Source organism: Eriocheir sinensis, chromosome 5 (assembly GCF_024679095.1).
Source record: "Eriocheir sinensis breed Jianghai 21 chromosome 5, ASM2467909v1, whole genome shotgun sequence".
NCBI lineage: Eukaryota > Metazoa > Arthropoda > Malacostraca > Decapoda > Varunidae > Eriocheir > Eriocheir sinensis.
This window is the reverse complement of record NC_066513.1, coordinates 3918046-3930566: the sequence shown is the minus strand read 5'-3', so window position 1 is coordinate 3930566 and position 12521 is coordinate 3918046. Positions and strand designations below refer to the sequence as shown.

The following is a 12521-nucleotide window of genomic DNA, read 5'->3' as shown; positions in this document are numbered from 1 at the left end:
AGATTGTCAATAAGAGGAGGGGGAGTTGATGAGACGAAGAGCCTTTGTGTGTGTGTGTGTGTGTGTGTGTGGAGCCCTTCCCCCCCCCCTCCCATACACACACACACAGGCATGAAATGCATGATCCATACGAGTGGGGATAAGACCCTTGCTTATGGACAGTATCTATGTGGGGAAAAAAGTGGTAGAGACGATACAGAACGCCCAACTTCAAGGAAGCTGATTCAGTAAGAGAGGAGACAGGAGGCTTCTAGTTGAAATTTTGAGTAGAGACCGAGGATGTTTAGTATAGAAGATGTCAGCTGAGTGTTATCGAATAATAAGGGATAAGTGTTTGCAAGATTGTGTTCAGTTAACAGGTATAGAAATTTGAGTGTTTGAGGCACTGAAAGACACCACGTTCCTTCTGCCCAATTGGAAATGATACTAATGTTTGGGGTTAAGTGTTTTGGAGTTTCCTACCTAGAGTCTCGTAATTCCTGTCGGGAGAGTCTTCTGTCAAAAGATGTTGAGTAATGCAGAGTAGAAGCATTTGGGTTGGAGTGGATAGGACAGTTTGTTTCGAAAAATATAAAATCATTAATGAATAGTAAAAAGAGAATGGAAGATAGGACAGAGCCTTGAGGGACACCTCTGTAGATATATTTAGGAGAATAACAGTGGCCGTCTACCATGGAAGAGACAGAACGGCCGGAAAAGAAACTGGAGATAAAAGCACAACTGTTTTTCGGATTGCGCTTACCTGGCAGCATTTGCACTCAGATGAGCAGGGAACAGCCTGCTCATCCTCACCCGTTTCGCATGTGAGACGACAGGCGTCGCATCCCGTGGGTACTGCCAACGGACTGCACTCTAAAATATAAAAAAATGATAGTGTAGTTAGACTTTTTACGGTCTCATTGAACCGTATTCAGTATTATTGTACCCTGATCCTTCTAAACGCTTTACTATCGTCAGTGTCTCCGGGAGTAAAAGCAGTATGTGAGAGAAGTTATGAAAAGTAATTAATTTAGTAAATAGCATAAGTAACTAATATTGATAAAGATCAAACAACTCACGGTCTATATAGTCGCAACAACAGCCCGTGTCACCGCAGCCGGGGCCCACTTCCTTTTCTACGTCTGCAATGCACGCTGTCCTGAATGTTCCGCCACGTTTTAAACACTCCTTCACATCGGGAACTGCTCGGGAAAGGGAAAAAATAATTATAATAATCAAGGAGATAGGCCCTTAGGGATATCCTCAAAGAAAACGTAATACTAAAAAAACAGTATCTGCCTTGTAACCCAAAACCGTGAAATGGCTGCAGCTTTACATATTTACATAAAGAAGTGTCATGGAGAGGCTACATAAAACAATAATAAAGGACTTATTAGGTCATGACATCAGAGTTTCATCTCGGAAGGACTAATTTAAATAATGTGTGAGCATTAAATAATAACACACGGGCAATAGTCTGGCTCATGGCTTGCTACTTGGCAAATAACGTAGACATTGGACGTTGTCAGTAGTAAAGAAAAATGCCGTAGTGTGTAGAGGCTCCCGGCCGGGACCTCATTATGTATGAAGTTCCGGTTTCAGCCGGAGCTATCATAAAATAACCGGCCGGAACCGGAACATTTATTTTACATCCAAGCAGTTACCATACTCCTAATACTTCTCAAATCTAGCGTCCTGCATTCCCTCATAACCTTGATATTTCTTAATTCTTCATATATTTATTGAATAAGCTCAGCTGAATGCCTCAAGCAGTACTGGACGCGTCAGTTGGTGATGGGTCCAATGCGGGCATCCTCAGCCCTGTCACCCACGTGCGGATGACAGGGCTGAGAGAGAAAGTTATCTTGGCCTCATAACAATAAACTGACAAATAAACTAAATTAAATTCTCTCTCTCTCTCTCTCTCTCTCTCTCTCTCTCTCTCTCTCTCTCTCTCTCTCTCTCTCTCTCTCTCTCTCTCTCTCTCTCTCTCTCTCTCTCATCTATATATATATATATATATATATATATAGATAGATATATAGATAGATAGATAGATAGATATATAGATAGATAGATAGATAGATAGATAGATAGATAGATAGATAGATAGATATCAGATTGCTGAAAGTACGAGCAGGGAGTACAAGAGAACAAGTTATCGAGTTCCGGTTCCACCCGGAACTTTTTTTTTATATTTCCTGGCCTTTCCGGTTCCGCCCGGAACTTTTTTTTATAGTTCCTGGCCTTTCCGGTTCCGCCCGGAATTTTTTTTATAGTTCCGGGCCTTTCCGGTTCCGCCCGGAATTTTTTTTATAGTTCCGGGCCTTTCCGGTTCCGCCCGGAATTTTTTTTATAGTTCCTGGCCTTTCCGGTTCCGCCCGGAACTTTTTTTTATAGTTCCGAGCCTTTCCGGTTCCGCCCGGAACTTTTTTTTATAGTTCCGGGCCTTTCCGGTTCCGCCCGGAACTTTTTTTTATAGTTCCGGGCCTTTCCGGTTCCGCCCGGAACTTTTTTTTATAGTTCCGAGCCTTTCCGGTTCCGCCCGGATATGTTTTTAATTTTTAGTATTTAGAGTTTTCCACAAAAGAAGCGGTTTCAGACGCTGCCACGGTTTTCAGGGGAGGCGGTGGCCGAGTGGATAGCGTGTGGGTGTGGCATTCAGGAGGTAGCAAGTTCGCGTCTCGGCCCGCCAACACAAGCTGGGATTTTTCAGGCGCCGCCGAATGGCCTAAGACTACCCATACGCTGTCCTGAACACCACCTATCAGCCCGGACTCTAAGATTCTCTCTCTAAAAAGAGGATCAAAGATGAGCTCTAGAGGACAGCATGAGCCAAGCAAGATGGCGCCTCTATAAACACTTGCCTGTGTCAATAACGGGCTGGGGGCGACCATCAGGCCACACCAAGGAAGCTTACCGACGCCATAGGCAGAACGTAAAAAAATATACGTATTTCTAGACACGGGGCCCCACTATACCAAAATAAAGTTCTTACTGTCGATTTTTGGTACACAACAAGTGCAGGCGTCTCCGCAGTCAGAACCTGCCTCCTCCTCTTCATAGTCGAAACACTCTTCCCTGCAGAACCCCTTATCGGGGTCACAAACAGGATCTGCTCTGCAAACTGAAAAGTAAAAGAAAAGCAATTTTACAAGATTGGTTTGGCAGATGCGTATCAGCATCAGCAAGTATTCTTTTCAAATCTTATTCAGAAGAGGCACAGGATTTGTTAGATGTGATACAGGATAGTTTCCTTAAGCAGTTAATTAGAACACCAACGAGGGAAGAAAATATTTTGGATTTGTTGTTAACTAATAGAGAGGACATAATAAGCAACATTGAGGTTGGGGATTCATTAGGAAATTAGATTTAATATTAAATGGGAGGATAGAGTCAGCAGTAACAACACATTAATACCTGACTTCAGGAAGGCAGACTACGAGGGGTTAAGAAAACAGCTGCAGAGGCTTAGGGGAGTGAGATCCGAAGTAGGTCAGGACCCAGAGCAGGGAGGGGCGTTAATCTCTGGTGAGGTCACTAGTCAGGTCAGTAGCTTGGAGGGTGAGTACAATAGTCTGGTCAGGGAGATTAAACTAGGACAGAAACAGTTTATACTTCACAGGGAAGTCAGGTCAACAGGTAATTACCCGCGATGGATGACAGACAGGCTAAAAACTGAAATAGGAAGGAAAAGAAGACTATATGTTAGAATTAAAAGGGGGGAAACTCACCTTAGGGATAGTTACAACGATTTAGCTAGAGCAGTAAAGAAGAACACACGTATGGCAAAACGTAATTATGAGATTAGAATTGCCAGGGAAGCAAAGACCAATCCAAAGGGCTTCTTTCAGCTTTATAAGACCAAGGTTAGGGATAAGATAGGGCCGCTTAAGTCAGGAGAATCACTGATTGATAGTGATGAGGAAATGAGCGAGGCGTTAAATAGATACTTCTTAACTGTATTTACCAAAGAAAGATTAGATGATATACTTCAGGGAGAACAGATCTACAGGGGAGAAGAGGTAGAAGAATTAACCGACATCAACATAAGTAGGGAGCTCGTGATTAGACAGATAGATAGACTTAAAGTCACTAAGGCGCCAGGGCCAGATGAACTTTTCCCCAGGGTAATAAAGGAATGTGAAGCTGAAATAAGTGGGCAGTTAACAGAAGTATTTAGGAAGTCTCTAGACACAGGGGTGGTGCCTGTTTCATGGAGGCAGGCACACGTTATTCCAATATTTAAGAAGGGAGACAAATCTTCTGTGGAGAACTATAGGCCGATTAGTTTGACGTCAGTTATAGGTAAAATGATTGAGTCATTAATAGCTGATAGTATTAGGGACCATATTGACAGACATAATTTAATTCACGACTCACAGCATGGGTTTAATAAAGGAAAGTCGTGCCTCACTAATCTTTTATCCTTTTACAATAGAATATACGAGGTAGCTGACAATGATGAGAGCTATGATGTGGTTTATCTTGATTTTAGTAAGGCCTTCGATAAGGTACCTCACCAGAGACTGTTAAATAAAGTCAGGGCTCATGGGATTAGAGGGAAGGTATTTGATTGGATTAAGGCGTGGATTAGCGACAGGAAACAGAGGGTTACCATTAACGGTAAAAAATCCGAATGGGGTAATGTTACCAGTGGGGTTCCTCAAGGTTCAGTTTTAGGTTCGCTTTTATTCATGCTGTCCAGTTTTGGTGTCCACACTACAGAATGGACATCAACTTGCTAGAATCAGTTCAGAGGAGGATGACCAAGATGATTCAGGGGCTGAGGAACCTCCCATATCAAAATAGGCTGAAACATCTAAACTTACATTTACTAGAAAGACGAAGAATGCGGGGAGATCTGATAGAAGTATTCAAATGGGTCAAGGGTTACAACAAAGGCGATATAAGTAAAGTACTGAGAATTAGCCAGAAGGATAGAACTCGCAGTAATGGATTTAAATTAGAAAAGTATAGATTTAGGAGAGATATAGGCAAGCATTGGTTTAGTAATAGGGTGATAGGGGAATGGAATAGACCCAGCAATCACATAGTTAGTGCAGGGACGATAGCTTGTTTTAAGAGTAGACTGGATAGCTACATGGACGAGGACGACAGGTGGCAGTGAGGTGTGGGTGCAGTAAGGTGACGGGGTACTGGTGCGTGCATAGTACCGCCGGTAAAACGAGGATCAAGCCTCTACCTGTAACCCCTGAAACTACACCTCACCCATCGTGAGTAGTGGGGGGGGATTCTGGTGCTGCCCTGTGTAGGCCACTCGGCCTCTTACAGTTTCCCTTATGTTCTTATGAGATATTTTGTTTTTCATGTGAAATATTAATATCCGATCTTCATAGAGATAAATCTGAAAAGAGGATACTTACAATCCAGGTTGCTACCCATTGATATTACGGTATGAATAAATGTATAAATGTGTGTATGTGTGTGTGTGTGTGTGTGTGTGTGTGTGTGTGTGTGCGTGTACGTGCGTGGGTGCGCGCGCGTGCGTGCGTGCGTGAGAGAGAGAGAGAGAGAGAGAGTGTAAATCATCTTGGCCATGAGAATTACCTCATAATAATGTTAAGACTCACGAAGACACTCACCGGGCGCGCAACAGCAAAGTTTGGCTTTGGTGTCACATCCTCCGGCCACTTCTTCTTCGAATTGTGCACACTCATTTTTATACGACCCGCCTGCATTAAGGCATTCCTGTACCTCGGACACTGAGAGCGAAGAGAGAAAAAAATTCTGTCAACGCATATAATAGTGAGCTGTTTGATGAAAAAGTCAATTAAAATTCCATTCTGCCTCATATAGGGCAGTGTCCTCCTTCTCATGCCCCTTTCTAAAGCTTCAAAACAACCATGGATCTGATGAATTGCTCCTATTGTCCTTCAAAAAGTGCTTCGATCCGCGCAGAAGCCTTGAGGGTCAAGTTCTTTCACTTCTACCTTTCAACATTATCTTTCCTTCATACCGGAATCACTATTACATCCTACCAATGCCGAAAAAGTGTGACCGCTCTAACCTTTCAAATTACCTCCCCATAGGTTTCCTAATATGATCGAATTGATTAGAGAATGATTCAACATCCTGCTAGTGGTGTAATTTTGAAGATATGCCCCATGGCGAACAACCAACACACAGGTCTGTGGTCTGTATTTCTCTGTCATTCTAAGAAGTCCATATCTGGCAACTGTAAAGTGTATTTCTTTGCATCTCCAAAACATGACCAATGGCGAAATATTTACAGCCAAATGCCCTCAGCATGAGAGTTACATGCCTATAGAATATAGTTCTGTTAAGAATATATAAATGATTATTCTAATAAATAAACTATCATTTGCTCACATTTAAGGAATGGCAGGTATAAGGACTTTGTTACAATATTATTCTATGTAATAGTTTTCTAGTTATATGCGCATCTGCTTGACATGTTATATAACAAGTACGTCCAAGCTTGCCGTTACTGCGTGCATGACGATCCTGACTACATTCAAACTTGCCTGGAAGTAATCCATCTCGCAGGAACATCTGAATCCGTCCAGTAATAGCAGTTGGTAATGGTCACAACTGCTGGGCAAGGCTTGGATCTTTGGTCTAGGTATATCATCTCCCACATATATAGTTTTTCACGCACATAATCAGGGGAAGGGAGAGCAGAAGAATACGATGAAGAGAAGAAGAATGAGAAGGAAGAGGAAGAGGAGACCGGCTGGCGATGCTCCTTTGCATACTTTATTAATTTCTGAATTAGGTGTCAAATCGCTCGTCTGAATCTACGTTTTCTTTGTCCAATCTCTGGCGCCTCTGTATGCTGAATCACGTCTACGTGTTGCAACTCCTCCAAATTAAAAACAAGATGTTTTCCTCATTATTGTGTCTCTTAATTGCTATAATATTTGTATGACGTCAAGTCTGAGCCTCACCGTCAATTTTGGACACGCAGCACTTGCATGTGTGGCCGCACTCTCCGTGGCCCTCCTTTTCATGGCTCTCGCAGTGTTCCCGGCAGTAGCCTTTCCCATGTGCACACGGAGAAAGCGCTTCACACACTGTAAAGTGACACAAAAAAATGGGGAAAGTGTTAGCACAAAATATATTTTGACCCTTAGATTTAACATTCTCTTAAAAACTCAATGTACTTCAATATCCAATCTTGTTAACTTTAAGAATACAGCAGTCAGCACTTGGCCCTATACCAAAGAAGAGCAATATTACGTATTGTTCAGGTTATTTAATTTTTACTCCTCCTGGTGCCACTCCGCATACTTTTTACCGAAGACCAGGCGTTCCTTGGGATTAATTATGTGCAGCTTATTCTTTGAAAACCCGAGAGTTTATGCTTATGTGTAGTGACCCGCCTGTTGTGGGAAACCTCCCACTTTGCGAGCGGGGTTTTTCTTTGGGCGACTGGTTAAGGAGTGTCTTTCCCATTTCACCGATCGTGGGTTGCATCCCCGACGCCGGATCTGGATTAGTTTCTCGTGTGTTTCGTGACACGCAGTGGTCGTGTGGAGGTATGATAAAGTGGAATTCAGGGGCGTCACGGTGGTGACAAGCGCTAGACATCCTCTCCTGTGTTCTGTTGAGTCTCCCCTGTGTTGGTTAACTGGAGGTGGATGGCCCATTTTCTCCAAGGAGTTCATAAATAATGGCAGATATCTTTGTGCATAAGGTTCAGGTGGGGGGAAATTAAAGTAGTGACCCGCTTGATGGGGAAAGCCTCTCAAACTTACTTAGCGAATGGGGTACCTTTTTCAATCAGTCAATGAGGACATTCACCGGGGGGACGCGTCGCCTTGCGCACCCTACGACGCCAAGTCCGGGGGTCCCTCCGGGCAAAGTCTCCATGCAGGCCCCCTTCTCAAACAAAGTACCTTCTGGCAGGATCTATCGATTTGCTTAAGCCACGAACTCTGCGGGCATCCCCTCGGCCTGGCCTCATATATATATATATATATATATATATATATATATATATATATATATATATATATATATATATATATTTATATATATATATATATATATATATATATATATATATATATATATATATATATATATATATATATATATATATATATATATATATATATATATATATATATATATTTATATATTTATATATATATATATATATATATATATATTTATATATATATATATAAATATTTATCGATATATATATATATATATATATATATATATATATATATATATATATATATATATATATATATATATATATATATATATATATATATATATATATATATATATATATATATATATATATCAAGTCCGGGGGTCCCTCCGGGCAAACGGCCGTAGTATTACGGCCATAGTGTTAGACTTCCCCATTCCCATCCCATCCCATCCCAATCCCTTACCCGTGGCCGTAACCCTTAGCGTAAAGCGTCCCCATGTGGTTGGGGTTGCTTTGCGTTACCATTTGAGGGTGCGGATGGGGTGGGAAAAGTGTTGACTCCGCGGGGCAGAGAGCAGGACATCTTCGGCTTTTCCTTCGTATATTTCATGAGTTAATAGTGTTCTATTTGTTATTATAGAAGGGCATATATTGAAAAGTATCAGAATATTTGTATGACTGATATTATATCGCAAACTTTGCTAAAGTTAATACATATTTTTTAGTTTGTAAAGACCCTGGTGTTTCCATTTGATTGTAAACGTACAGTTATTTCTGAAAATTCATTTATAATTGTCCCCAAGAATGACAAAGGACGGCAGATTGATGACTAAATATGGCATTATTATGGGAATACTTAACATATACCATAAAAAATAGCATTTCTTGGCGACCACCTTGATTTAAGACAAAAATGCCATAAATGACACGACCTGGCAACCCCGGTGTGGCTGCCCGGGTGTGTGTGACGAGTCATGGATACCAAACTGTCTTATAAATCAACTTACCGCGTTAATTGTTGTTTACTTGTTGATCAACAACGCTATTGTTTTGTTTTATGATATATAATGTATATGAATACAATGGTGTGTAAAAAATGCATTATTTATTTCGTTTTCTGTAATTATTGGTTTGAAAGTGCTGCCAACATTATTATGACGTGCGGATTGGTCCCTCATATCTGTCCCGGGAATGGGAAGGTGACGGGGCGGCTTGTCCATACCCCAGTCCCGCGTATGGGATGGGGACGCGTAGGGAATGGGGAAGACTAACACTATGGCCGTTAGTCCTCCCCATTCCCTTTCCGTCCCCATCCCTATCGGCAGGTCTAGGGTGTGTATAAGCCGCCCCGTCCCCTTCCCGGCCCCGCGACAAATATGCGGGCCAGACAAGACCAATCTGCACGTCATAATAATGTTGGCAGCACTTTCAAACCAATAATATCTTAAAACAAAACAATAGCGTAGTTGATCTACAGGGAAAGAACAAGTAAGGCGGGTAAGTTAATTTATGAGACAGGTTGGTATCCATGACTGGTCACACATATCTGGTCAGCCACACCACACCAGGGTTGCCAGGTCGTGTCATTTGTGGCATTTTTGTCTTAAAAAAAGGTGGTCGCCAAAAAATGCCCTTTTTTATGGTGTATGTTAAGTACTGCCATAATAATGCCATATTTAGTCATCAATCTGCCGTCTTTTGCCATTCTTGGGGACGATTATAAAGGAAACTTCAGGAAAAGCTGTATGTTTACAATCAAATGAAAACACCAGAGTTTTTACAAACTAAAAGAAATATATTAAGTTCAGCAAAGTTTGCGATGTAATATCAGTCATAAAAATATTCTGATACTTTTCAATATATTTCCATCTATAATAACAAATATAACACTATTTATTCATGAAATATAGGAAGGGGAAGCCGAAGATGTCCTGCTTCTGACCCCGCGGAGTCACACTTTTTCGACCCCATCCGCTCTCTCTCTCGAAGTAGTGTTAATCAATCCCAACCCCCCGGGGACGCTTAAAACTGCGGTTCACAGCCAAGGTAAAGGGAAGGGAAGGGAACGGGAATGGGGGAGATTAATACTACGGCCGTAAGACTACCCACATGCTGTCCTGAAGATTACTCATCAACCCGGACTCTAGAGGAAGCCGTCCAAGTGAATCAAGATCGAGTTCCGGGGGGCAGCATGAGCCAAGAGAAGATGGCGCCGCTTTAAAACACTTGCCTGCGCCATGACGGGTTGGAGCCGACTACCATCGAGGCCCCTCAAGAAAGCCTACCGGCGCTATAGGCTGACACGTAAAAAAAAAAAAAAATTATATATATATATATATATATATATATATATATATATATATATATATATATATATATATATATATATATATATATAAGTAAAAAATATAGTGGAATTATTTCAAATTATAAATTCTTACCCTCCTTTGGTTTGCAGCAGCAAAGGTTCGCCACAAGGGAGCATCCGGTGCCAAATACTGTTTCGAAGCCGGAGCATTGTTTCTTAACGATGCCTCCAGCATGTAAGCAGTCTTTTACCGTATTAACTGAAAATAAAAACAACAGAGGTACTGTAATAGTTCTGCAGGCAACCTAAAAGGTTTGCGGAAAAAAGAACGTTTATATATATATATATATATATATATATATATATATATATATATATATATATATATATATATATATATATATATATATATATATATATATATATATATATATATATATATATATATATATATATATATATATATATATATATATATATATATATATATATATATATATATATATATATATATATATATATATATATATATATATATATATATATATATATATATATATATATATATATATATATATATATATATATATATATACATATATGTATGTATGTATGTATATATATATATATATATATATATATGATTGGTATCATGATAAAATAGTCTTTCATTTTTTATCTCTATCATGAATGCAATTCATAGTCCGTTATTAATTTCAATGAGAGCGCTTTATTGCAACGTATGCCCAGTGAAAACAACCGCCTAATTATCACACAACATTACTTTTGTCAACTGGAATGCAACATTTGCACTCGCTGCTGCAGCCGCCGTGAGCCTCCTGCTCTGATGAGTGGCACGTCACCCGACAGGACCCTCGCCCGTCACTGCATTCCCCTTGAGCTTGGCAAACTGTAAAGAGCATAGTGTGACTTAATCACCCATTGTGTGTCTACTGTGTTACTGATAAATGATTGGACTTAATATTGCTGATGCATTGTGTGGAAAAGCCTTGTTTTCTGACAACGGAAGGAAGATTGAGCCTCAGGTAAAATATCAAAGGAATCTGAATTCTCGATTCTGAAAAGGAAAAAGCTTGTTTGAAAATGAAGACAATATCGTCAGAAGAAGTATCTCATGCCTGCCACCACCACGCTAAAAGTTATTGAAGAACTGAACCAATAGAAAAGGCAGACTCCTCAAGCGCTTACCGGCATGGGCGTTTATTAGGAAGGCTACAAAAAGAAGAGTGAGTGGAATGACTCGTGCAGCTGGGTCGCAGACAATGTTAGCAATTAACTAGCGAAATCATTAAAGCCCTTTTCCCATGAAAATAAAAAAAAGTGTGGTGGAACATGAGATAGTGACAACATGCAAGTGGAAAAATGTAAGAGGCTAACTCTCACTGACTGATTAGAAGAGAGTTGGGAGTCGAGCCCCGCAACAACTGCATGTAACGTTGAGCAAGATTCTTCAATACATTGACATACATGACATTTCCATTTGAACTAGAATGAGAGAGGCTAGTATTGAAAGGGTAGAGGAAGAGCAGCCGAGTATCAATAGCATAATAGTAAGCAAATGCTACGTGTAAACTTCATGACAAAAATATTATTTGAGTTAAAACTTTGACGTTCTTCCGGAATGAAACTGAAATAGCAAAAAAATAAGAAGTTCAGAGCTCTCTAGCATAAAACACTTGAGTAACTTGTATATAGATAAACTTGTAAGAAATGGGATCTTTTCCAAATTTTCCTGAGCTAATTAATGGAACACATTGAATATGAAATGTATATTCATTAAACAATGAATTCATAGCAGATGGAATGCTTAATAGAACCTCGATAAACCCAACTGTTTAGAGGTTATGAGACGAAATATAACTGTCAATTACAACAGCAATGTCTCGCCAAGCAAGGAAATGTCAAATGACGGCACTTCAAAAAAGTTCCGGTCTCTAGAAAGAAAAACAACAACAACATTGTTTGTCACCAAAGGATTTGAAGATGATTTACTGTGATCAGGCTAGATCAGTCACTGCACGACAGACGGTGTGAAGAATACTTCACTGGAAGGCAAGAAAATTGCTTGACTTTTTATAGTGTTTTTTTTATCAAAAGTATCATGTAACAAATACGCATGTAAATCTCTCTGCTCCTAATTGTAAGTTTTACTTTAGAAATAGGAAACATCAAGGTAAAGCCATGTATCATAGCATAAAAATCTAAGACGTATAATTCTATAGCATGTAGAGCCCAAGGATCGACCTGGAAGTGTTGTAGCCGCAGGATCAAAGAATG

The 12521-nt window shown here is 40.1% G+C and overlaps 2 protein-coding genes across 2 annotated transcripts in view; one reads left to right on the top strand and one right to left on the bottom strand.

The window, feature by feature from the left end:
* Positions 1–12521, top strand: part of LOC126983599 (bestrophin-2-like) — a 184831-nt gene that overhangs the window by 48743 nt on the left and 123567 nt on the right. The window lies entirely within an intron of this gene.
* Positions 1–12521, bottom strand: part of LOC126983587 (multiple epidermal growth factor-like domains protein 6) — a 34087-nt gene that overhangs the window by 2987 nt on the left and 18579 nt on the right. The window contains exons 23-29 of the mRNA XM_050836397.1: positions 11008–11133; positions 10357–10482; positions 6912–7037; positions 5586–5705; positions 2978–3106; positions 1059–1181; positions 743–852 (exon numbers count right to left, since the gene is read on the bottom strand). Coding sequence (XP_050692354.1) covers positions 743–852; positions 1059–1181; positions 2978–3106; positions 5586–5705; positions 6912–7037; positions 10357–10482; positions 11008–11133 — 860 coding nt within the window. The remainder of the gene's footprint in view (positions 1–742; positions 853–1058; positions 1182–2977; positions 3107–5585; positions 5706–6911; positions 7038–10356; positions 10483–11007; positions 11134–12521) is intronic.